Source organism: Camelina sativa, chromosome 18, assembly GCF_000633955.1.
Source record: "Camelina sativa cultivar DH55 chromosome 18, Cs, whole genome shotgun sequence".
Lineage (NCBI taxonomy): Eukaryota > Viridiplantae > Streptophyta > Magnoliopsida > Brassicales > Brassicaceae > Camelina > Camelina sativa.
The window spans coordinates 12,937,778-12,964,704 of NC_025702.1; the positions used below are offsets into that span (position 1 = coordinate 12,937,778).

Here is a 26,927-nt window from a genome sequence, read left to right on the forward strand (position 1 = left end):
AAAAAAAAAAAAAAAACTAAACACGGACACAGATGAATTGCGACAAACCCTATGAGAAGAACACATACGACTATACGAGACTTGTTAGGTTAGGGTTTTCAAGGTTTCTAAAGATGAGTAAAATCAAGAAACAGAAGAGGAAGAACGCACCGGAATGAAGTTTAGTCACCACCGCAGATCAAAACTCTTCGTCTTCCTCCACGATCATGTAGCATATGATTTCATGTATATCGAGATTTTAGGGTTCCGATAAAAAACAATTGGAATGGTAACGTTTTATTAAAAGACCAGTTTACGTATATATAAGTGTGTGTGAATTTGGTTTCTGACCGACCCGAACCAATGGTTTAATTCAGATTATTTCGGAAAAAATAGATTGCCAATTAGATAGCGCAAGAAGAAAACAAATCCAATTGGGCTTAACCATGTAAATTCATAAAGCAAAGAGGAAAAATAATAAAATATCATTGAAAAGCCAAAACCAGCCATGAAACTAATATTCTCATATTCGCTTTGTTACACAAAAATCATAAAACCTCACCTCTACTCATATTACCAATCAGAGGAACAGTCGACAACTACACATTCGGTTGACTCTCTTGGCATTTTGAGGAGTTCCTTGATAGTAAAGTTTTCTTTTATTGAATAAGGCAAACCAAGGGTAAGCTTCTTGATTCTTGCCGAATTCTCTAGGAAGTAACTAATTAACAAACTTACTAAGATTTTTTAGGTTACCCATCTTGTTGATTTCTACAAACTCGAGAGATGATAACAAACACTTGGGCACAACATATGAATAACCCATTTGATTCATCTCCTGTGAGCGATACATTTCAACCTGAAACTGAGGAAAAATAAGAGAGGAGAAAACATAATGAAATGATATGGCAGCAACTTTCATAGAGATGGAGAAAATCATCGTAGGGTCAGTAAAGCTAATCATCAAGTCTACGGATTTTCCTATAAATCAATTTCGAGTGAAAAGAATATGTAAATTTTCCATTACCATTTACATCTACGCTATACTGTAACTATATATATAAATTTAGCTTTTCTTTCTTCTCCTTTCTTTCTTTGAATTTTCCAAAATCACAACTTTCACATTATTAAACAGGAACAAAAGAAAAAAATTAGGATTAATGAATATATACATATATTTTGTCAAAATCTTAATATGTTAAGTAACACATTTGACCTTGCTTAGAGTTCAGAAATTCAAAGAGCAAAAGAAGAACGCTAATAGCATCATTACAAAGAACCGAAGCCAAACCAACCAATAACCTTTGTCATGAACTTGTACGCAAACTCACATTGTCTTTACGTGATAAAACCAGAAAACCCCATTCTAGTTATTTGTTTATAATTAAGGGATCAGGTAATTCGCTTATCCTAGCTTCCTTCAACCTCTCACTTAACCCTTTGAAAGGAGCTTGTTTAGATTTCTTTCTATCAACCATGTCTATTTTTTTTCTTTTTTGTTAAAAAACTTTGAACAAACTTACAAAAGAACACGATTAACCAAGGTAAGTGTCTGGAAATATTGAAGGAACGAACCTGAAAGCACGAGCAAAAGAGACAAATCTGTTATGGAACTCGTGAAAGGTTTTCTAGTAATTTTGGGCCTATTGGGCTGAGTTTATAGTCAGCACATTTACGATATCGGTTAAGGATTACTATATACCCGGATTGAGGATCTTCAAGTTCTTTGTTAAGTAAGGCTTTATAAACTGATGTGATCTGAAGAGAAGAGGAGTTTACTAATCAATATTATGTATTGCATGATTAAAAGTGTCTGATCGTGTTTACGTAATAACCATACATAACAAAAAATCAATGAACTTGAGAGACGATAACAAACATTCGGGAGGAGATGAAAAAAAACTGATTTGATCCATCTCCTTTGAATGTAGCCTTTGGTGATAATAATCAACGTTATCTACTAATTGAGTTTTTCAACGTCTTATAAAAACATTATAGAAAAAAGGTTCAAGTAAAAAGAAGAAGAACAACCTAGTGATGTTCTTAGTTAATTTATGGTTAATTCTAAAACTTTTTCCCCACATGCCAAAGAAAAAACAGAGTCGCAACCAATCGATTCTAAACAGTAAACAACATGAGTTGTTACAAGACAATTTTTATCCCCTGTTTAATCCTAGGAAACATACACAAACTATACTCTTGGTGTCTCTCTAGTTGTTACCAAGTTAAACTGAGCCAGTTTCTTTAGGAATATACCTAATGATTTTCATGGCTTCATCAGAACTGGAGATAGGGAATTTGATAACTGCAAACTAGAGAGGGATGATAATAATTACTTATAAGGCACAAATGAAATGCACAATTTGGACTTCTTTGTCATTCTTCTTTGACCCCTGAGACTGAGCCATATGAGTCTTAGCTAAAGAAGATGCAGCTACAACAAATTCACTAATCTAGTGGGAGTTTCTTGACGATTCCTATATTTTTATTAGCTTCATTTTTGCGAATTCTGTTTACCGAAATTTGCATTGAAAAAGAAACTGACTTGATGTATGATCAAATTCGAAATAAGTAACATAAGAATGACTTAAACAGGAAAAGTTGCTTTTGGCTCAAAGCCTAATACATCGATCCCTCATAAAATCAACTAATCTAACAACCAAAACATCAACCAACGAAATATTCAATATTTTTTCTAGGAATGAAAGAATAATGGATTTCACAAATGCTAGAGCATCTTGGCATTGCAAGGAGTTCTTGAAGGAAGGCACACTTAGCTTTTTCGGTAGAATAAGCATCAAGCCTAAATTTCTCCAGGATTGTTGAATTCTTCAGGAAGTATCTTATTAGCTCCATTTCTCCTTCAAACAATGAGTACGCACGTTTCCATTCCACAAACTTTAGCAATGATACCAAACACTGAGGCACTGTTGAAAACATCACCTTAGAATCTTTCTTCTCACGAAAGATGTATTTGCCCTTGACCAATTCCTGTAAGAACAGAAGAAAATAAATTGGAGTAGAGAAATAAACGCAAAAGATATTATAAATCAGAGGGTTAAAGTTATTCATTAATTACCAATACGAACGATTCTAGTTTTGGGCAGCTCTCAAGAAGGATTGGCAACATTTCAAGATCAGATTTAGAAAATTTAACATTCAAGCGGGATAGGTCACGAAACTGAAGCACTGGTCCCGATTTAAAGTATTGAAGTATTCCCTGGTAGCAGAAGTAAACAGGTAAAAGGGAATGCCATGGTGAGAAAGTCTTGTGGAGGAATAGGTTTTTAAACAAAAATATGCTGAAAAGTTGAGATATATACCTTCCAAATAAGGTTACTAATAACTAGATCCTTGACCCTCCAAGTATCGGTGACATCGGTGAGGATATTGCAAATCATGCTTTCTCTATATTCCTTTACGGAATCAATATCTAGTTTACCAGAGAAACCAGAATTGAGGATCTCAAAGTTCTTTGTCAAGTAAACCTTAGTCTTCAGACACTGGAGTAGAGGTGCATCAATCACAACTTGCGTGGAGCAATCGATATGGATTCTCTTTAGTGTATGAGAGCGCACTTGTACCTTATCTATACTCTCCCTTGACGTTTTGATGATGGTTAAATCCTCCAGAGCTAGAGAGCCTGAGATAAGTTTCTCCAACGTGGCCTCATTGGCAAGGTAAGCAAACAAACTCGGCATTTGGCAAGAAAGCCCAATAGAGTCGTAAGTGTACTAGTGTCTCACAAGTATATATGCTCGAGGGTATCTGATCAATAAACTGCAAACAACAAACATCAAGATGCTGAATCCTACTCTTAATCACAACATCAATCCATTGGGTGGGACAATAATCCATGCCAATATTACGAACGAAATTGACCCGGAATTTGCGTATACACGACTCCCTGTGGAAATCAAAAAACCTCTCAACAAGACTATAAGGGATATTGGAACTTGAGAATGGCTCTAAGTCTAATCCAGGAACCGACAGCCAAAGATATCTCCATTGGGTAGACAAAACACTGGTTCTAACAGCATCCTTGGTAGGAAGATGATAAAGTATTTCACATATCAAATGTTCCGGTAATTGGCTTATCCTATCTGCTTCCCCATGTGACACTTTGTCACATATTTTGGTTTTCTTCTTTCGACCCATTATTTTTGTTTCTCAGCACACACCTATAATCTGCATCATCAAATTTAACAAAAGAAGAAGAAAAAAAACTGAAAGTTACATAAACAACCAACTAGTTTTGAACACTAATCTAGAATTTTAGATGCGTACAAAGCTCGGAGAAAGAGGAATGGCGACACAAACCCTAGTCAAAATTTCTCAAATGAACTAGAAATCAAGGAAAAGAAGTATGAAAAGAAGAAGAAGAACACACCGGAATATAATGGAGTTTAATTACCACCGCAGATCTAACTATTCGCCTTCCTTGACGTTGACGGTCTCATGTCGAGAATGATTTCTTGCCCTAGACCACTGTTGTGAATTTGCCCTAGACCTTCTGAGGTTTTAAGGTAGAGTTTTAGGAGAAAGAGAAAAAATAATCAGAAAATGGAAAAAAAAATCAAGAGGCCCTCTTTGTACGCATCTAGGTTAGTAGACTCAATAACCATATAAGAGTTGTGACGTGTCAGCAAATGGTTGGGTAAACCTTTTAATTTAGAATTTTTTTTTGGTCGATGCTTCCTCTTCCTCTCCCAATAGACTCTCTCTCTCTCTCTCTCGAACTCTCGCGAATCTCTCAATCGGGAGGAGATGGAAATCAAAGGAGATTCGAATCTCCATCAGAGAAGATTGAATCGGCGGCTTCTTGTGTTGATTTCTTGACAAATCCTGGCCACGGGCATCTTGGTTTTTGAGAAGCTGATGAAATTAGAGCCTCATGAAATTGAATGGAAGCATTTAGAAGCGCTTTGTTACGAGACAATGGCACAACTGATCACGTTTGATCAGAAGCTTTGCACGTAATGTGTTTAAGTGGATGTTTAGTAGAAATTGTGTTTTCTTTTTTTCTTGGTTGGTAATAGAATAGTAGTGCCTTGATTTCGATATTGCAGAAGGATTCACGTTTGATCTTGTCTTATTTCTTGCAATGGTAATGCATAAGACTCATGACTCCTCTGTCTTTGATATCTCATGTAAGCTATGGAGGTTGCTCGACAAGGAAACCGAGTAACTGAGGAGAGAAACATACAAGTCTTGATTGGTCAAATGCATGTGGTCAAGGTAAAACCCAATCATCTGCAAAACCAATCCTGTATTTCTTTCTTGTGTGTTTTGATCCTTTTAAACTATGTTTGCAATTATGTATAGATATACTGGATTGTTCTATGTACTTATTATGGACATTGGTTTAAAACTTCAGGGTCAATTTGAAGAAGGTCTAAAGGTATTTCAACAGATGGTCCAATGTCCCTCCATGCTTGCTGCTTCAGGTGTTTACACACCAAGGTGCTCACTGAAAAAGTCCCCAGCTTGGACTGATACATTGCAGTTCCACACAGGGTACATAGAATCTGAGATTATGTAAGAAGAGAAAAGACTTTGAAATATCATCATCTGTTTTGTTTTGTCTCTTAACTGCAGAAACTTATGTTTGTTCTTTGTTCTATAGGGACTGCTCAAAGCTTCTTGCTTTTCTTCACTCGAGATGCGGTGAGAGCAGGCTACGTGCAGTGTACAAGAAGTACTGAAAGGCCGAGAATGGAGGTGTAGCTTTGGTTTCAGCAGCCAACTCTCTCTTGAGCGCTGCTTCTGATTTAAAAATTTGAGGTAGTTAATATTTTAAATAGTTAATATGTGAAGAAGCATGCTTCTTCTTGTTGGGTTTAGACAGCTTCTTCTTATTGGGTTTTGACAAAGGTAGTAGTGTTAGCGACTTCTTCTTATTGGGTTTTGACAAAGGTAGTAGTGTTAGCGACTGTGGTTCCAACTGTGGTTCCAAAAGCCATTCCTCATGTGAACCCACTAAAAAATGTTTTGATTTCAAATTTAAGAACCTCAGTTATATACTACCAGTGGAGGGGATAATTTTAATTAAGAGGGAGGTGTTGGTTTGGGATTTAAAGAGAATTTTAATGACTTTAAACGTTTTATAAAATATGTTGTTATTCAATCAAGACTTTTTAAAACTCTGTTAAAATTTGGTGTTATTAGTTGTGGATTTGTAAAAAGTTGTCTAAAATTTATTGGATTAAGAGTTTATAAAGTCATTAAAACTTTTATGTTATTCAGTTAAAATAAAAGAATTTTGGATTATTAATGAATATTATGTTATTGGTTTGGGATTTTATATCATTTTCTTCGTAACAAAAGTCTTGAAAACTCTTTAATCAAATAGAGAGATTGTGAATCATAATAGAGTCCATGACTTTTGTTGTTCTTTTGTTGAAAATAAAAACGTGGGTCTTTTGGGATATATATTCATAGTTTGCTCTGTCCTCATCTCTTCGATTTTTCTCTCAGACTCAACATATCTTTATATCAACCTTTTTGTTACGTATTGAGTAAAGAGAAAATTTTCTCAATTATGTGTTCGGTGGTTAGTTCATATCAACTAACCTTAACACTAAATCTCAATTATGTGTTCGGTTTTTCATAGCTTGCATAAACCATCGTGGTGAAATTATGTGTTCGGTGGGTCGAGTTGTAAGGAAGATGAGAGAGATAAGTAAAGAGATTTTTTTTTTCATAGAAACTTTAAATAAACAAAAGAATATTTTTTTAGAAAGATTTTATGAGAGATTTTACTAGATTAGGAAAAACAAATCAACAAGATTTTAAAAAACTTTCTAACAATCACCTAGAATTTTTCATTTTATACTTTCCATGATTTTATTTAAAGTCATTAAAATTCTCTTAAAATCTGAAACAAATACCCCCTCTTGAGGTTTTTAAAAAATCTCATGAAATCCTATGTTATTCAACTAAGATTTATATAAAATCATTTAAAATAATCCAGAATCTCTTGTTATTCAATCAATAGTTTATAAAACCAACTTAAAATCTCTTCTTATTCAAAATATCACAACATTTTTTAGAATGCTACTTTGAATGATTCTAGGAGACTTTTTTTCTTCTTTTTAGTTGAAAAATAATATTCTCAAATCATACCTTTTAACATGGAATTTTGAAGGATTTCGTCACTCAAAACTAGAAAGCTCCTTATCTTCTTCTTCTTCGTTCTAATGTCGAGAGGACCAGGTCGTTTAGTACACGTCGTTTAGCACAATTCGCTGATGCTCAGTCCAATCAAGCTTCTCTTGTCTCCTTTCACTCTTGCCTTTGACATCGCTGGCTCTGCACCTCGTGGCTTTGGCATCCCTGAATTCGTCTCAAAACTTTCTTATCTCTCTGTTTTTGTGAGTTGTTTTCTCTGTTCTTAGGTGTTGTAAAGAAACAAACCATCACCATCTCTATTATCTCTCTTTTCAGCCATAGAAACCATCATCACAATCAGTAAACTCTCTCTTTTCTCCCTCTAATTTGAAAAAATCTCTCATGTACTGCAATTTGCAGTCTGTGCAAGATACTTTTATCTTGTCGTCGTAAATCATTGTCGCCGTAAAAGCATACCGGATCAATCTCAGAAACCAGGTAATAACTCAGAGACAGAAGATGCAAAGGCTAAGTCTGGACCAGAACAACAACCTTGCTTGTATGTCAAAGTGAGTATGGAAGGTGCTCCTTACTTGAGAAAAATCGATCTCAAAACTTACAAAAGCTACCTTGAGCTCTCTTCTGCTCTTGAAAAGATGTTTAGCTGCTTCACCATTGGTAACGTTTTCTAGTCTCTCTTTCACTGAGATAAATATTGTGACTGATTTAGTGTGTAACTGTTTTCTTTTGGGTGTTTTTTTGGTTTTTTTTTCAGGTCAGTTTGGGTCTCATGGAGGGTGTGGCAGATATGGGTTAAACGAGAGTCGCTTGACTGATCTCTTGCGTGGTTCTGAGTCGGGTTTAAAAGACACACACCACTTACTAGCGTTTCCACATTTTCATATATATATTTATCTATAATACCGAACCTAATCCTCAGATTCCTTCTCTTTACGACTTCTATATACAAAACGAAAGCGAAGATACCCGAAAGGCTTACAGGGATTGCAGAGTAACTCTGATTTGCTTCATTATGTCTCAATTCTTCTGGAAACTCCAGCTTCTCTTGCTGAGGTTGCCTATTAACCAGCCAAAGTCGAGTAAATTTTGCCCATATTGTATCTTCAAAAGGTAGCTTCTGTAGGGTATTAGTATGCTCTTTAGACCTGAGAGAATTTGAGATAGACGGTTTCAAGATATATCCTCAAATGTAAACAACAATTTTCAGACATCACAATTCACAATTAATACCAGAATTTGTCGTCGTAAATCTCTCTCAAGTTTGCCTCTCTCTTTATCATGTTTGCTTCTCTCTCTCTCTTTCTCCTTACTCTGTTTTTGTTCTTGTCTAGATAGACAATCTTTGGAGTTTAGTGATTAATTAAGCTAAAAAAACATGCTGAAGTTGGAAGGTGGAAGCCATGATGAACGTAAAAGACTTGGCAACATAAAAAACAGTGGCCGTGCAGCTTTTTAGCTTAATTACTCTGTTTTTGTTTTTGTTCTGGTCTAGATCGACAGTAGTTCTATAAATAAGCGATTAATAAAAATCNTCATTAACTAGCCAAAGTCGAGTAAATTTTGCCCATATTGTATCTTCACAAGGTAGCTTCTGTAGGGTATTAGTATGCTCTTTAGACCTGAGAGAATTTGAGATAGACAGTTTCAAGATATTTCCTCAAATGTAAACAGCAATTTTCAGACATCACAATTCAAGATTAATACCAGAATTTGTCGTCGTAAATCTCTCTCAAGTTTGCCTCTCTCTTTATCACGTTTGCTTCTCTCTCTCTTTGGAGTTTAGTGATTAATTAAGCTAAAAAAAAAATGCTGAAGCTGGAAGGTGGAAGCCTTGATGAACGTAAAAGACTTGGCAACATAAAAAACAGTGGCCCTGCAGCTTTTTAGCTTAATTACTCTGTTTTTGTTTTTGTTCTTATCTAGATCGACAGTAGTTCTTCACAAATAAGTGATTAATAAAAATCTACAGCAAAATATTTTAAAATCACACAAAGTTTACTATAAAATCTCATAGAATCTGATAGAATCACATTTCATTATCTAAAAGAAAAATAAAAATAAATCTAAAATATTAAAATCTTCTAAACATCTCCTAAATCTTACAAAATTCTAAAATATTAAAATATTCTAAAATCCTTAAAAAAACAAGTTGAATACCCCCTCTAAGTTTCTAGAAATTCTTATTTTATAACAAATACATAATATATTGTTAAAAAAATTAAGAGTCTCAAAATTATATACTACCATTGGACTTGCCCTAATGACCTTTTTGTAACCATATATAATAAGATTTTGTAATTTTTTATATTTTAAATTTTTGATATGTTCTATCTATATATACATTTTTAAAGTACATTTTGGTTATACCTTTAAATTATACTTATTTAAAAAACATATTTACAAAGTTAATCCTTATAAATTTGCACAAAACTCAATAATAAAAATATTGTAAGTCGTTGACCAAATCTATTCAGTTGTTAATGAATAAAAAATTGGACTTCAATGTCGATTTGTTAAGGAAATATAGCCAAAATCTTAATAATATTTTTTCCTTAATTATCTCTACAAAATTATAACTATTCAAATATTTAAATATTTTGCACCAAAAATAGAAACTAGAATATCTTTGATTCTTTTTGTAGTTTATTATTATTAATTGAAAATATTATACTTTACCCACATTTACCTTTTACATACAATCGTTATCAAAAAACCTAATCAAAACAAATAAATCACAATTTTTTTGGAAATATGATCAAAACTAATCATTTAACCTACTTGATCACCAAACCCAACGACATATATATATATATATATACGTTGAAACAAAGTTAAACACACAGCACCTAAAGCGACAAACACATGGCTGTTTCATTTTACTATCTTAGAGACTTGAAGCCTTACATAGCCATATGGTGCGTTCAAGTAAAAATCCTGTATTCACTGTAAAAAAACAAAGAGGGAGACTCTTGAAAGAAGTCATACCATTAGTCTATAAAAAGTCAAATCACAGTACTTCCTAATGCAACTTCCGGTAATATGAGATCTATGATATTTTTCTATATTCTTGAGCTTAAGGCCTTTCTCTGAGATTGTGGATTTTAAGCATGTCTATAAGGTGCGCACTTTTGTCGGAATGGCTGCATATGTTCCTCCTGAATTTCTAAACTCCTCTCCAGCAACTTTCAGGTAAGAGTTTTATGTAAGACCAAATTTTGACCATTATGTGATGATATATGGACTTTTTGGTTTTGAAGTAGCCACTTAGTTAGAACAACTTTTCTTTAATTGGAAATAAACCAGGGTCATGTCTCGCTCATGTCAAAACAATGACTAAAAGGTACGACTTATTGTAACTCCAATTAAACTATAATAATTGGTCTCTTGATTTTAATATGCACTCTCCAAAGCAAAAGACTATCAAGAAGACCCATAAGGACGAAGAAGCTGGATTTAATATACAAGCAGATATGATTGTTGGATTTAGTGGAGTAAAGTAGTTGATTACCTTTAAAAATGGTTAAAAAGAATTATACAATGAAGTCCATATTCATCAACATGCAATTATTAGCTTTATAGAGTACAAGATAAGCCAAAACTAGGCCCGGCCCTTGACACATACTTATGATACATTTGTATGTGGCCTCAAAATAAAAACCCATTTTTTTTTTTTGTAAAGCTTAAGAAGGCTTGTTAGAGATCTAGATAAGGACCAACAGCTGGAAACCAATATATGTTTACAAGTACCGAAGTACAATCTTGAATCTTCGAGAGAAAACTAGAGAGCGTTTGGAGTAGAGTCGTAGAGAACAAGCTTTGATTTGGTATTGGTTTTTCTACTAGATTAATTGATTTTCAGATACAATCGTAAATGGCTGAATGATAACGATTGATTTAATATAAAAAACTTCCAAAATTGTTGTTTGATTTGATAGTTCTTACACATTTACAGTTAAGTTTCGTAACTTTTTTGTTTCTTTGCAATTCGTTGTGTAATATTCTTAAATTCACAGATTCACAGACTCATATTTTAATATATTTTCAATTTCAGAGAGATGAAATCGAGATTTGAGGATGGAGCTCCAAAGAAAAGAAAGAAGAAAAGAGAAGAAGAATTAACAAAATCTCTAGCCAATTCTATGTTCAGGTATTTGAAAAAACCAAAATCTCACAGTGACATAACAGCTGATGAACATTGTGAAACTTCTAAGCAAGGAGAACTTAATGAGGTTAGAATCCATAGTGAAGAGCAAGAAGCAAATAATAATAGGGTTGAGAAAGATGATGAGGATGTTGTTGGTAATCATGGAGATAGTGTGCCTTTCAACGAGGATTCTTTGGATCCTGCAAATTGGGGAAAAATTGATCAAATGTTGAGAGATTTTTTGGTTGGAAAAGGTCCTCTAGCACGACCGTATGAGGATTATAAGTTTCCCAAAAATGTCAATGGTAGACATTTTTCTCATAAACTCTACAAAAGGCCAATGAAGAACGGTGATAAACAAGATAGATGTTGGCTAATCTATTTAAAAAAGTCAGAGAAAATCTACTGTTTCTGTTGCAAGCTGTTTGCAGGGGAAAAGGATACTTCTCAATTGGCAAGAACATGATTCATGGATTGGAACAATGTTGCAGGAAGGCTTGGTCAACATGAACGTAGTCATGGTCACCTTGTGTGCATGAGCCAATGGATGGAATTGGAGTTGAGATTGAAAAAGGATATAACAATTGATAAGTCTGTCCAAGAAGAAATCAAGAAAGAGAAAAATCATTGGCGAGAAGTTTTATTGAGATTATTTGCACTAGTGAAGACTTTGGCTAAATGCAATATAGCTTTCCGTGGAAGCAATGATAAGATTGGTGAGAACAACAATGGGAATTTTCTTAGCTTTATTGAAATGTTTGGAGTTTTTGATCCAGTGATCAGGGAGCACATCAGACGTATCAAAGAGAAGAAAACTCAATACCATTATCTCAGTCACAAAATTCAGAATGAATTGATAGCAATGTTGGGATCAGAGATGAAGCTTATGATCATTAAGAAGATTCAAGAGGCAAAATATTTTTCAGTTATTCTGGATTGTACTCCCGATATTAGTCACAAAGAGCAAATGTCTCTTATCATTCGATGTGTGGATGTTTCTATGGATTTAGCTCAGGTATCAGAATATTTCATTCACTTTTTGGAGGTTGGTGATAAATCAGGAAAAGGGTTGTTTGATCTACTTTGTGATACATTGACTGATCTTAACTTGGACATTGATGATGTCCGAGGACAAGGCTACGACAATGGCTCAAATATGAAGGGGAAGCATAAAGGAGTACAAAAAGAATGCTTGATGTTAATCCAAGAGCATTTTATACGCCATGTGGTTGTCATAATCTGAATTTGGCACTTTGTGATATGGCTAAGTCATCTACTAAAGCGATTGATTTTTTTGGGATCATCCAACGTTTATATACATTGTTCTCGCCTTCTACTACTAGGTGGGATATATACAAGAAAATGGTAGGAGGTCCTACACTTAAACCCTTATCAGATACTCGTTGGGAAAGTCATCTTGAGAGCGTTAAAGCTATACGTTTTCAAGCTCCTGAAATCCGTGATGCTCTGTTTTTCTTGGTTGAAAACACAGAAGATCCTAAAACTCGGAGTGAGGCTGAGTGTCTTGCGATAAGTGAAACTCACGGAATTGGAGGATTTGAGTTTTTGTTTAGTATTGTTATATGGTATGATATTTTGGCTGCCGTGAATACTGTGAGCAAGACTTTGCAAAGTGAAGATATAGATATTGATGCAGAGATTACACAACTAAAAGGGTTAGTCTCTTTTTTTCAAAAGTATAGAGAAACGGGTTTTGAAGCAGCAAAAGTTGAAGCCACAAAAATTGCTGTTGAGATGGATATCGAACCCATCTTTCATGTTAAAAGGAAGCGCCCTATTAAAAAGAAAACCCATTTTGATGAAGAGCCAAGACAAGTTGATGATGAAAGTGTGGTTCTGAGCGAAGAGGGGAAGTTTAGAATCGAGTATTTCATCAAAATCATGGATCAAGCTCTAGTTTCTCTTCAAACAAGGTTAGACCAATTTCAAGAGTATGAGAAAACGTTTGGTTTCTTGTTTGATCTGAGAAAACTCAATTCAGCAACTGATGATAGCTTAAAGGAATCATGTATCAATCTTGAAGCTTCTCTTAAGCATGGAGAACGTTCAGATATTGATGGGATTGATTTATTCTTTGAAATCAAGGTCTTTCGAGAAGTTCTACCAGAAAATGTCAAAAGGACTGCTGAGGTATTAGAATTTTTGAGAAGGTTGAAAGACTGTTATCCAAATACATGAATTGCTTATAGAATTATGCTTACAATCCCGGTTTCAGTAGCCTCTGCAGAGCGAAGCTTTTCAAAGCTAAAGTTTATCAAGTCTTACTTAAGATCAACAATGTCACAAGATAGGTTGAATGGTTTGGCTATGTTATCGATTGAAAAAGACATGATCAAACACCTTGATTATGAAAAGTTGATGAATGACTTTGCAGAACGGAAAGCAACAAGGAGTATCTTCAAGAAGAAGTTTAAATAAGCTATCGTTTCTCTCATTCTCTGTTTTATGTTGGATTTTATGTTGAGAATTTTTTTTTTTTGGCAATGTGGTATTATTTTTTATATAAAGGCCTCAAATTTGGATTTCGTATTTGGCCACAAATATAACAGGACCGGCACTGGCTAAAACATACACTTTCCATTTCGAAAGTTATTATAGACCTCACGCAATTCCCAGGAAAAAAGAGTTAAAGTAAGGTAGAAAAATGGGAAACTTATCATAGTCTTGCATCTCATAAATACGAACAGAGGAAAAACATTTTTCAAGTTTCCACCATAACGGATCTCTACATTTTCAAAGACTCTTCACGAGCTCAACCACACACAGTTTTGTCTTCACCGCCGTTAGAATTCCTCCATAGTCATCGAAAAATTACTTATCTCACACCAATTCCGTCGATTACTCACCGATGGACACATGCATTACCTCATCTGTTGCAGAGACGATCAAACACCATTAGGTATTTTTTGGGATGAATCAGAGATGAAGGATGAAGAAACGTTGATTTGGGATGAAGGTGCGTCAAAAGGTTGGAAAGAGATGAAAACGGTTAATTGGGCTGTTCTTTTAGTATTATGGTTCATTATTGAGCTTTGTTTTAATGGGTTTGATTAAAAAAATTAAACTTAGTATAATTGTATATTTTAAATTCAATGTATCATGGGTTAAATCCTGAAAACATTATCATTATATATATACATATAGTTTTAATACTAAAACTAAAAACCTGTAAAATCTTACAAAATTATATATAAAATTTTTAAAAAATTTAAAACATTTACATTTTTAAATATTATTATTGATATCAACTTAATAAGAACTTTAAAATATTATGAATATGTAAATTTATAAAAAGTTCAAAATACTATAGAATGTGGTTAATATAGCAGGACGAGTTTCAAAAAAGATGGTTTGAAATGACATTAGTAGACATACGGGTTAAAATCTTCATTTTATGTTATGGTCAATACTATGAATATTAAAATATTTGACATATCAAATAAAGTTAATTCAACAAGATTGTGTAAAATAATTTAATCATTAGCAATATTGTGACTTAATCAAATAATAGCGTATAATTTACTTATAAACATAACAATAATTATTAAGTTTAAAAATATTAATATTTTTTAGTCCCATAAAAAGGATTAAAAACATAAGTATATTGAAATAACAACCTTTTAAGTTGATCTATCAATTTTGGAATGGCTTTTTTGGCAATTGTTTTTTTGGGATTGGATCAAATATTACATCCTGGACTTAGGCTTGCAAAATTTTAAGCAAAATAAAAAAAAAGGAAATATAGAGAAAGAAAAAAAAACCGGAGATTGTTGATTCATTCTAATGTTTCTTCGTTTCATATTCCACACGAAAACACATTCAAACTCATCTCCAATCGATTTGATGTCTCCAATTTCACATTTTGACATTCGTGTGAGGTGAGATGATATCAAGTAGAATTATTTATACTGGTGTGTAGAGTTTAGTGATAAAGGGTAGTAGTTAATGTAATCCTTGGTGACCAAGTAGAAGATCAATGTCTGATTCAATTTAGTCAATTTTAAAATCGATGATTTTAGAAACATTAAACGTGAGTCTCAATGGTAGTAATAACTAATAAGAAAGGCATTGATAATTTTCTTTCTTATTATGTCGTTGGGATATCCTGTAAAGTTTATTAAGGAATTTAACATTCAATAGTACAGGAAGGTGAAGTACTGTATATATAGCTAAGGTTGTTAACTGTTAAGGTAAGTTAAATTATTTGTCTTCTAATAATTTACCTTTGATTGAGATACAATTAAGAAGATCGTTTATATTACATTTATTAGACCGATTTTATGTAAATTTGTCTTAAGCATGTATGCAAAATTGGATGTGACTAAAACAAATGAAGGCCCATAAAAATAAGGACATCAATTATTATCAAACAGAGGCCCATAAAAATAATTAAGGATATCAATTATTATCAAACAGAGGCCCATAGGAACGGAAATCCGGCGAGAAGCTTCGGGAACAAACGATGCTCGATAGGTGTGTCGATCAATGAACTTTGAGTGTCGGTCGATACAATGCAAGGACGGCGCGATTTGATCTAGGAGCGTCGATCAATACCATGTAGAGGTGTCGGTCGATGCAATTAGGGATTCCGTGTAATATTGAGCATGCGTCGGTCGATGCAGTGTTAGTGTCGGTCGATGCAGGCAAGTTTTGCGTCGATCGATGCAAGCTTGTGTCGGTCGATGCAACCCCAATTAGTGTCGGTCTATGCATTGGTTGGTGTCGGTCGATGCATGGGTTGGTGTCTGTCGATGCGGTTGCCCTGGTTTGTTGTTTGTTTGTTGATTGTTGTTTGATGGTTAGAGTTATCTCAATTGCTTGTGTGTATAGCCCAATAGATGGAAGGATTGTCTCACTGAGTGTTTATAAAATACTCATGCATCTTATATGTGTTGTGGTGCAGGTAAAGGCAAAGTGTGATCGTGGAATCAAGGCGATGAAGAGGAGGATGTTCTAGTGACTCATTGATTGTGGTCTGACTTCGGTTAGGTTGTTAGAGTTGGGTCATTAGAACATTGCTAGGTTGATGGTTTTATGTTTATGAATCTGCTGGATTGAATCCCTTGAATTATTGATTTAATATTTATAGGTTATTGGTTTGATGGTGTCGGTTTATGTTATCCGCTGTTGTGTCATTGTGGTTAGGTGGCTAGTGGGTACGAGACCACTAGTTGAGATTATTATTATTATTATTATTATTTAAAAAACGGGTCGGATCGTTTCAATTATCAATAGGACATGTGTAGTTTGATAAGAACCCTTTCATTTACATTATAATATGCAATTATTTTAAAATATTTTAGTTTGATCTTTAGTTACTAAAATAAATGAGAAAATAAATTAAATGATGGGATAATATAATTCATAAACATTTTAATATACATATATATATATATATATATAGTTAAATCTTTAAAGAGAATTTGTTAAAAATATTCTTTTTGAGATGCCTCTTTTTAAAAATACCCATTTTGTTTTGAACATTTTCCTTTTTGCTCTCTTTTATACAATTACAATATGTTAAATTAGTTTTTAGTATTTTCTTTTTATGCTTGGGTTCTCTATTTTACATTTAGGATATAGTTTTGATAGGATATGGTTTAGTATTTGAAATTTAGTATTTATAATTTAGTCATTTTATACATAGAAAATGGGTATTTTTTAAAAAGGACAAAATGAAAGTGTATTTTTTAAAAATGACATAGGAAAAGGGGTATTTTTGAAAATGCTCCATCTACAAAAGATGAACAATAGTGTATTTGGGTTTGATTTTTTTGAATTTAACTGAAATTATCAAAAATAAATAATTATAAGATTTAAGTTTAAAAGATGACACATGTCAAAATTCAAAATGAAGAGTGCCTATATGTCAACTTCTTAAAACATATGATTAAGAGGATTTTCCACTTAATTATATAAGATATATGTGATCGCTAAGAACATTGAAACTTCTGAAGATTTAATTTAATACAACAATTACATTAATTTTATCTTAGGGATGCAAACGTAATTTATAAGTTTTATAAAAAGTTCCTTTATTATTAAACTCAATGGATACATGTTCCCTGACTTGGGTCGGAATAAATAAGGTATCCGGAATGGTTAAAGTCACAAGCATTAACAGTGCGACCATGGCTCTGGTAGTACATATCCATGACAAACGACGCATGGTCTAGTAAAGTATTAGGATAATAACAATATCCACCGTATTGGATCGGTGAACAATCGACTTTTTCGCAAGCAAATTTAATGTTGGCTTGTAACTGCTCTGGTGTGGTTTCAGGCAACGCCACACACCATGGTTCAATACAAGTCACAACGGGGATGTGGTAGATCACAGCCGCAGATAGGATGATGAGGAGCGTCAAAAGTTGGGAAGACATTACAAATTATTTCCAGTTAGATAGTAATCAAGATATGTTTTTTTTGTGTGTATTGTCTTGTCAAAGTACATGTATATATAATAATAATATAGTAGAAGATTTTTCTAAGCAAGGCTGGGACACCAGTTCTCATAACTTTATGTGATTTTATTTGTTTTGGGAAAGAGATCAAAAGAGAGGAATTATAAGATAAGTAATAAATCAATGAATCATTCCATTAAATAAATTATATATGATATATTTCTCATTTTATATTAGCTAATATATATATGATCTTATCTAGTAGCTTTAAAATTTTTGTAAGATCTTTTGATATGTCATACTAACTTGCTATATTATAAAGATAACAAATCTATATAAAGCTTCCTTTTCAAAGTTAGTATTTCATATAATCGCGACATGTGTCAAAGTATATCGATAATATTTTGACACATGTGAAAATAAATTTTATTTAAAAATTATAGGAAAAAGTAAAAAATTCTAAAAATAAAAGGATTGCAATTAATATTTTTTAAAGTATATAAAAAAAAATAATTATTATATGACTAAATATTATAGTTAAGTTATCTATTAAATTACTAATTTTAATAGAAAAATATGTGAAATTAATAAGAAAAATGGTAATTTCACGGTCATATTCTCCACAGGATCCTAAATCTATTACCGTCAACTTTTTTTTAGCTCAGTTTTTACTCATTTTATCTTCTTTTCAATTAGATATGACCACTACAAGGAATATGTGTATTCTTAGCACACGAAAACGCTATTATATCGTTTTGATAGCGATTTCGTAAACGCTGTCTTTGTCGGTGCTATCTTAAAGGGAGCACATACAATAACGCTTTTTCCCTATGCTATTAATTATCGCTCTATATTAGCGCCATATTATCGTTATATTAAAATTATTAGTAGCGTTATTTATTTGTCATATTATAATTAATAGTAGCTGTATATTTGTACTATGGTTTTGTCAAGTATAGCTATATATTGTTGCTATAATATATTTCTCACATTTGGCTATGCTCTAAAATCTATATATATATATATATATATATATATATATATATATAGAAAAAAAAATNAAATAAATTTATATGAACTTTATACATAGAAGACTCAAAATGCCATACATATCATTTCTAAATCCGAACATTGCAACAAATGTCTCAAAATGAAAATAGCAAAAAAAAATGGTATTTTTAAAAAGGGGTATATCAAAAAGGGTATTTCTAACAAATTCTCAAAAAATACATTAATTTGACATGTGTAGTTTGATAAAAACTATTTCATATACATTACAATATGCATTTATTTTTTTAAAAAATTAGTTTGATATTTGGTTATTAAAATAAATGATAAAAAGGACAAAATAAAATGCTGGAATAATATTATTCATATAAATTTTTAATATAAAATTATAATTAAACCTATTAAATATGGATAATAGTGTACTTGGATTTGATTTGTTTGACTTTAACTAAAGTTAACAAAAATAAATTATTATAAAATTTAAATTTAAAATATGACACATGTCAAAAGAAAGAGTGTCTATGTGTCAACATCTTAGAGCATGTGATTAGAGAGGATTCTCTACTTTATTATAAAAATATTATTAATAGAACATGTGTAGTTCGATAATAAACCTTTCATTTACATTACAATATGCAATTATATTAAAATTTAATTAGTTTGATCTTTGGTTATTAAAATAAATGAGAAAAACGAAAAAATAAAATGCTGGAATTTTATATTATTCATATACATTTCTAATATAAATTTATAATTAAATCCATAAAAGATGGATAACCGTGTATTTGAGGTTGGTTTAAATTTAACTGAAATTAACAAAAATAAATAATTATAAGATTTAAGTTTAAAAGATGACACATGTCAAAATTCAAAATGAAGAGTGCCTATGTGTCAACTTCTTAAAACATATGATTAAGAGGATTTTCCACTTAATTATATAAGATATATGTGATCGCTAAGAACATTGAAACTTCTGAAGATTTAATTTAATACAACAATTACATTAATTTTATCTTAGGGATGCAAACGTAATTTATAAGTTTTATAAAAAGTTCCTTTATTATTAAACTCAATGGATACATGTTCCCTGACTTGGGTCGGAATAAATAAGGTATCCGGAATGGTTAAAGTCACAAGCATTAACAGTGCGACCATGGCTCTGGTAGTACATATCCATGACAAACGACGCATGGTCTAGTAAAGTATTAGGATAATAACAATATCCACCGTATTGGATCGGTGAACAATCGACTTTTTCGCAAGCAAATTTAATGTTGGCTTGTAACTGCTCTGGTGTGGTTTCAGGCAACGCCACACACCATGGTTCAATACAAGTCACAACGGGGATGTGGTAGATCACAGCCGCAGATAGGATGATGAGGAGCGTCAAAAGTTGGGAAGACATTACAAATTATTTCCAGTTAGATAGTAATCAAGATATGTTTTTTTTGTGTGTATTGTCTTGTCAAAGTACATGTATATATAATAATAATATAGTAGAAGATTTTTCTAAGCAAGGCTGGGACACCAGTTCTCATAACTTTATGTGATTTTATTTGTTTTGGGAAAGAGATCAAAAGAGAGGAATTATAAGATAAGTAATAAATCAATGAATCATTCCATTAAATAAATTATATATGATATATTTCTCATTTTATATTAGCTAATATATATATGATCTTATCTAGTAGCTTTAAAATTTTTGTAAGATCTTTTGCTATGTCATACTAACTTGCTATATTATAAAGATAACATCTTATTATATAAACTTTAGTTCTTAAAGTTAGTAACTCACTAGATCGTGACATGTGTCAGTTTTATCGATTAAATATCAAGTTGAAAAATTCACCAGATCTTGACACGTGTCAATTTTAACGATTAAATATCAAACTAGATCGTGACACGTTTTAGTTTCACGATCAAAATTAAAAACTCACCGGATCGTGATAAGTATCAATTTTAACGATTAAATATCAAAGTTGGTAACTCATCAGATCGTGACATGTGTTAATTTTAATGATCATAAATCACAGTTTTCAAGCTTGGCAAAACAAAGAATAAGATAATTGTAATATTATTATATTAATTTTTTTTGTTAATCCTAAAAAGAATATAATTATAAATACACCCTCTATATCTTATTATATAAAGTATGGTTTCAAAAGTTACTAATTCATAAGATCGCGACATGTGTCAAAATCTTATTATGTTGTAGATTATTAAAATAATAATTTTAAAAATTATATTAAATTATACAATTTTGTAATTTTAAAGAAAAAGGAATCGTCTACGTTATATTGAATTTCTTGGCCTAATCTTAAAATATATATATATATATATATATATATATTTATCCTAAAATTTTTACAATAATTAACTTATACAAAACAATCCTATGTTATATTAAATTCCTTGCCTAATATTAAAAGAAAAAGAATTCAAATATAAAGATATGTATTCTCTCAGATCTTTGTCATATATATAGAGAGGAATACGTCATTCCAATGTATCAAACTGAATTAGAATTTTCAAACATGAGCACTACAAATGGAAACCAAAACTGTGAAAATAATGAAAAGTCAGCCAAGAAAAGGAATAGAACCATTATGAATAATAATCAGATTGTTATGATGGAAAAGGCGCTTACCGATGAACCTCATATGCGACTGAAACTAGCTACACTTCAGGCAATGGTCGACAAACTAAATCAATACGTAAGTATAAAACTCAGATTCAGCTTCACATACATATTTTTTTCATAATTGACTAATATTATTTAACAAAATATAGAGACTCCAGCTTACAACTATGCAGCTAAGAAAATGGTAACAACTTTTAATTTTTAACTTTTTCTCTTTTTGTCGAAACATTTTCATCTAACAAAAATATATATTTCAGGATTTATTACAAACAATAAAAAGAAGTTAAAACTAGCAAACATTTGAACCATCAAATTTAACCACATATATCTTGCAAGCGAATCTAACAGATATCTTACGCTTATTATATTATATGTGTTTTTTTCAATTAGATTTTGACATGTATAAACAAAAAAACAATTTATTAAGCATGTATATTATTGCAAGAAATAGTGAATAACAAATCTAAAAAAATAACATAAATTATGTCAAAAGAATCATTATTTTTGAAACATAATAGGAACAACTAATTAAGAAAATAACATTATATATACATAAAATTTACATGTTTATATCAAAAGCTTTTATCTTTGATTTTTTTTCTGATATAATTTTGCAAATCTATTTTGGGTCTTTTATTTGTGTGGGTTCTTCAATGGAAGCTATTAGACTCAATGAAATGGAATCAAAGTATATAAAGCCCGCTAAATTAATCGAGGATGGAGACACTGATGGAGGTTCCAAAAGTAATTCTACAGTTAGTAGCGTTATAAGTTTTAAAGATTCGGATAGAAATAAGTTGAGAACTTACGATTCGAGAATATTTAAGATGAGGTCATAGTTCTAAGTAGTTTTGATACAATGCGATACTCCTGAGGAGTAAATAAGGCATCGATCCTTAACGTGATTATGACATAAATCATGTTTTGGATTGTTTATAAAGTTTTTATTTTGTATATATGAATTATCTAAGGCTTTATATATACCATCATGATTATAATATTCAAATTTTTATTTTTATTATGTGATATTACCTTTCTTTCAATTTCTCAACTTTAATTGGGTTGATCATAAAATCATTATAATAGAGTAGATAATTTTCACCAGTTTTTCATCCAAAATATCTTTGGAGCAAAAAAAATTAATGGTTAAAGAAATTATGTCACAATACAATTTTAGTAATTATAAGAACTATAATTATACCAAGCAACATATAATTTGTCTAAAAGACATTTTATAAGTGGTGATAAAGAACATACTTTAACAATAAAATAATTTAGGGTTTAAGAGCATATTTTTAATGGTGAAACATACCGTAAAATTGTATGTGGGTTACTACATTGTATGTTGCTTTGATGAATTCTTTGTATGTAAATTATTTTGTAATAAGTTGTGAAACGTTTTTGAAATTTAACAGTAATAATATTTTTAATGATGAGTATTTGGCAAAAGTTTTGGTATGGGTACAATTTAGCTTTAGATTATTATAATAATTGTTATAATATATTAAAAATATAAAAATATAAATAAGTGTATGACGGTAAATACAAATATGATTTTGATGGGGTATAATTTAGCTTTAGATTATTGTAATAATTGTTATAATATATAGATATATAAATAAATGTATGAAGGTAAATACAAATATGATTTTTTCTCTAATTATTTATATATTTACTTCAAGAAATAATATTTCTTTTATATTTAAAAAAAAATTGTTTAGGATTTAAGATTTAATCTCTTCAACAATCTCAATACCCGCACATCGTGCGGGCCTTTATGTAGTATCTATATAAAGCTTGGTTTTCAAAGTTAGTAATTCATAATCGCGACATGTGTCAAAGTATATCGATAATATTTTGACACATGTGAAAATAAAATTTATTTTAAAATTATAGAAAAAAATTAAAAAAATTATAAAAAAAGGATTGCAATTAATATTTTTTTGAAGTGTATAAAATAAAAATTAATCTATTATATGACTAAATATTATAGTTAAGTCATCTATTAAATTACTAATTTTAATAGAAAATTATGTGCAATTTAATTGTAATTATTATTTGTTATAAACATATAGTAAAAGAAGTTTATACAGAAAGTGATTAAAATATACAAAATTTGATGTGTAAAAATTAGTAATTAACATAATATAGGAAAATTCTGAAAAAAAAAATGTAATTTTCAATCGGTGAATGATTTGATTGTGTGTTCAATATTATTCTATATAATTACATGTATGATTTAACTTAATTTTCAAAATTTTCTATTTTAAATATTTAATGAATTTAATATTTTTTTGATCATAATCCGGAAATATCTAAGATTTAATCTAGTATGTAATCATTGCATGCTAATGAAGATGTATTGTTTCACTGTATTATATAATGGTACTAGCAAGACATAACTACAACAATTTGATAGCTTTTTTCACTTGAAATTAGCAGATTAAATTGCTTAAAATATGCATCAAAGTCAAAAAAAATTTAAGCCTCGTAACAATTTAAAAGGTAAAGCATTTAAATTCCAAGATGATATATTTAACTTATTACATAAGTAATTTATTACATATATGCTTCTTCTTCATAGGAATATGAGTTGATGACAACGTCCATCCTCATCCTCATCGAAGCCATTCACGTAAGAGTCATCACCCTCAGCCAAGCCATTCTCATCATGCTCAGCAAAGCCATTCTCATAATCTTCATACGAGATCAGCCTTCTTTAGACCATCCACTTCTTCAAAATCACGTAATTCAGGCATATATATATATATATATATATATATATATATAATGTTAGTTATTGAAAGTATAAAGCCTCAAGCCCAAGCTGCAAATGCCTCTCAAGGCCCATATGGTCAAAAGTCATCATCCTCTCAACATAAGAGGACAAATGGTCCTGCTTTGCAACAAGGTGGTCCTGCTCTGCATCAGATTCCCTTCTCCGGAACATTGACCGACAACTTCACAACCGGTGCAGAGCATGAAGAAAGCTATACCAACTTGCTGCTCCCCTATTGTACTGGCTAACCAATTCAATGATATCTCAGCTGAGGTGTGCGGCTAGATGTTAGCCAAGTGGACTTCAATCCTACCCTAAGATAGAACTCTAAAATGTTCTGTTTGCTAATATATAAGCTCACTATATCCATTGTAAAGTTTCTTGAGATTGAATTAATAAAATAAAGTATTATTCAGTAAAACTCTCCTATTCTATATTATTCACATGGTATCAGAGCTCTCTTAAAACCTAACCGGTGCTGTCATGGCAGAGGGTCCTGGTCATTACCCGTTATCGTCGTTTCTCCATGTAGCTAGCTCAGTCATAATAAAACTGAGTGATAGCAATTATCTCCTGTGGAAAACACAGTTTGAGTCTCTTCTCCGCTGTCAGAAACTTCTCGGTTTTGTTCATGGAAGCATTGTCAAACCTCCGGCGACTATTGTCACTAACGTCGTCGAAGCTCCAAATCGGGAGCATGAAGCTTGTATCTATACAGACGAGCTCATAAAGTCATGGATCTTTGGTACTCTCACTGAAGAAGTGTTGGGACTAGTTCATGCCTTGTCTACATCTCAAGATGTCTGGTTGTCTCTTGCTGGAAACTTCCACAAAAGCTCTGTTTCTCGCGATTTTGACCTCCGACGCCGATTGCAGCTCCTGAACATCAAGGTTAGAAACTTTACTACGTATTGCCGTGAGTTTCGAGCTGTGTGTGACAACTTGAGCTCCATTGGCAAACCAGTTGATGAGAATATGAAGATCTTCACCTTTCCCAATAACTACCGTTCTTCAAAGCTCGATGTCTCGCACACCATCCCCAATGTTCAATGATGTTGTCTTGGAGATTTCTGGATTTGATTCGAAGCTACAGTCGTACAAGACTCAATCTGATGTATCACCACATCTTGATTTCCAAACTCAGAGAGGCGGCTATCATGGTTCTGGACAGAGGGGTCGTGGAGGTCATCGAGGACAAGGAGGATACTCAACCCGGGGCAGAGGATTTTCCCAACAAGTTAACTCCTCTGGTTGGAACCCGAATTAGTCTGGTACTCCTCTAATCCTCGACATGTATGTCAGATTTGTGGTCGTGTTGGCCATGTTGCCCTTAAATGTTGGAACCGGTTTGATACTTCATACCAAAGTGATGATGTTCCACAAGCCCTTGCTGCGTTACAAGTTTCAGACACTAGTGGTCGAGAGTGGTTGACTGACTCTGGAGCTACTGCTCATATCACTCCAACAGTGGACTCTCTTCAATCTGCGACACCTTACAATGGTCCTGAAAATGTGATGGTTGCTGATGGTACACATCAACCGATCACACATGTTGGATCTACCACTCTTACCACAACCGCATGTAGTATTCCCCTCTGTGATGTTCTTGTATGTCCGTCTATGCACAAATATTTGCTCTCGGTTTCAAAGTTGTGTGATGATTACCCTTGTGGTGTAATCTTTGATTCTAATGTTGTATATATTATTGACTAACAAACTCAGAAGGTTGTGACAAGAGGCCGCATAATGAAGGGCTCTATGTGTTGAAGAATCCAGAGTTTGTTGCTTTTTATTCAAATCGACAAGTTGCTGCAAGTGATATGGTGTGGTATCAGCGTCTTGGTCATGCAAACTTTCAGGTTCTTCAACTTCTACAAACCAGCAAGGCAATTTCAATCAATAAGAGCAGCACTACTTCCGTTTGTGAACCTTGCCAAATGGGAAAGAGTTGTCAGCTTCCTTTTTATTCTTCTACTTCAAATGTTATGAACCCTCTTGATCAACTTCATTATGATCTTTGGGTTTCTTCCCCAGTTGTATCCATTCAAGGTTTCCGTTATTTATGCTGTTTTTGTGGATGAGTTTTCTCGATACTCTTGGATATTTCCTCTCAAAGTAAAGTCGGATTTCTGTGATGTGTTTATTGGTTTCCAAAACAAATTGAGAATCAATTTAGTAGAAAGATCAAAGTCTTTCAAAGCGATGGTGGTGGTGAGTTCATTAGTAGTCGCTTTCGAACACACTTACAGAATCACGGTATTCATCATCAAATGTCGTGTCCATCCACGCCACAACAAAATGGCATAGCCGAACGAAGACATCGATATTTAATTGAGCTTGGTCTGTTGATGCTGTTTCATAGCAAAATGACTCTTAAATATTGGGTTGAGGCATTCTATTCTGCCAACTTTATAGGCAATTTGCTTCCATCCAAGGTATTGAATCAGCAGAGTCCACCTGAGGTGTTATTCATGAAGAAACCGGATTATTTTGTTCTCCGTGTATTTGGTGCTGCATGTTACCCCTGTCTTCGCCCATTCACACAACATAAGTTCGATCCTCGCTCTCTCCAATGTGTTTTTCTAGGCTATCATCCTCAGTACAAAGGCTATAGGTGTCTCTACCCACCAACTGGTCATGTCTACATTAGTCGGCATGCCATCTTTGATGAATCATGTTTTTCCTTCATGGATAAGTATAGAGAGCTGGTTACAGAACATAAAACTTGTCTACTTGGGGCTTGGCAGTCTACTGATGCTCAATTTCGAACATTCCGGTTATTCCAGCGCAACCTACAACAAGTAATCCATTGTCACTTGA

The 26,927-nt window shown here is 32.3% G+C and overlaps 6 protein-coding genes and 1 long non-coding RNA gene across 7 annotated transcripts; 2 read left to right on the forward strand and 5 right to left on the reverse strand.

Annotated features, from left to right (window-relative positions):
* Nucleotides 2,647–3,380, reverse strand: LOC104761382 (F-box/FBD/LRR-repeat protein At1g51370-like). Its single transcript, XM_019240079.1, has 3 exons — nt 3,303–3,380; nt 3,059–3,199; nt 2,647–2,970 (listed from the first exon to the last, which is right to left on the reverse strand). The coding sequence occupies exons 1-3, from the start codon at nt 3,378–3,380 to the stop codon at nt 2,647–2,649; spliced, it is 543 nt and encodes a 180-aa protein (XP_019095624.1).
* On the reverse strand, nt 3,338–4,137 carry LOC109130576 (F-box/FBD/LRR-repeat protein At1g51370-like). The gene has a single exon (XM_019240268.1). It carries the CDS (start codon nt 4,135–4,137, stop codon nt 3,649–3,651), a length of 489 nt encoding a protein of 162 aa, XP_019095813.1. The 3' UTR covers nt 3,338–3,648.
* Nucleotides 4,710–5,981, forward strand: LOC109130570 (cyclin-B1-2-like). The gene is made up of 3 exons (XM_019240257.1): nt 4,710–5,217; nt 5,357–5,517; nt 5,606–5,981. The coding sequence occupies exons 1-3, from the start codon at nt 5,137–5,139 to the stop codon at nt 5,682–5,684; spliced, it is 321 nt and encodes a 106-aa protein (XP_019095802.1). The 5' UTR covers nt 4,710–5,136; the 3' UTR covers nt 5,685–5,981.
* LOC109130559 lies at nt 8,213–8,430 on the reverse strand. The gene is made up of 2 exons (XR_002036487.1): nt 8,341–8,430; nt 8,213–8,255 (listed from the first exon to the last, which is right to left on the reverse strand). It is a non-coding gene; the product is annotated as an uncharacterized LOC109130559 (long non-coding RNA).
* LOC109130494 lies at nt 9,973–12,497 on the forward strand. Its single transcript, XM_019240080.1, has 4 exons — nt 9,973–10,025; nt 10,189–10,299; nt 11,162–11,604; nt 11,746–12,497. Exons 1-4 carry the CDS (start codon nt 9,973–9,975, stop codon nt 12,495–12,497), a joined length of 1,359 nt encoding a protein of 452 aa, XP_019095625.1.
* LOC104761383 (major pollen allergen Ole e 10-like) lies at nt 17,273–17,696 on the reverse strand. Its single transcript, XM_010484462.2, has one exon. It carries the CDS (start codon nt 17,656–17,658, stop codon nt 17,323–17,325), a length of 336 nt encoding a protein of 111 aa, XP_010482764.1. The 5' UTR covers nt 17,659–17,696; the 3' UTR covers nt 17,273–17,322.
* LOC104761384 (major pollen allergen Ole e 10-like) lies at nt 19,707–20,129 on the reverse strand. Its single transcript, XM_010484463.1, has one exon. It carries the CDS (start codon nt 20,090–20,092, stop codon nt 19,757–19,759), a length of 336 nt encoding a protein of 111 aa, XP_010482765.1. The 5' UTR covers nt 20,093–20,129; the 3' UTR covers nt 19,707–19,756.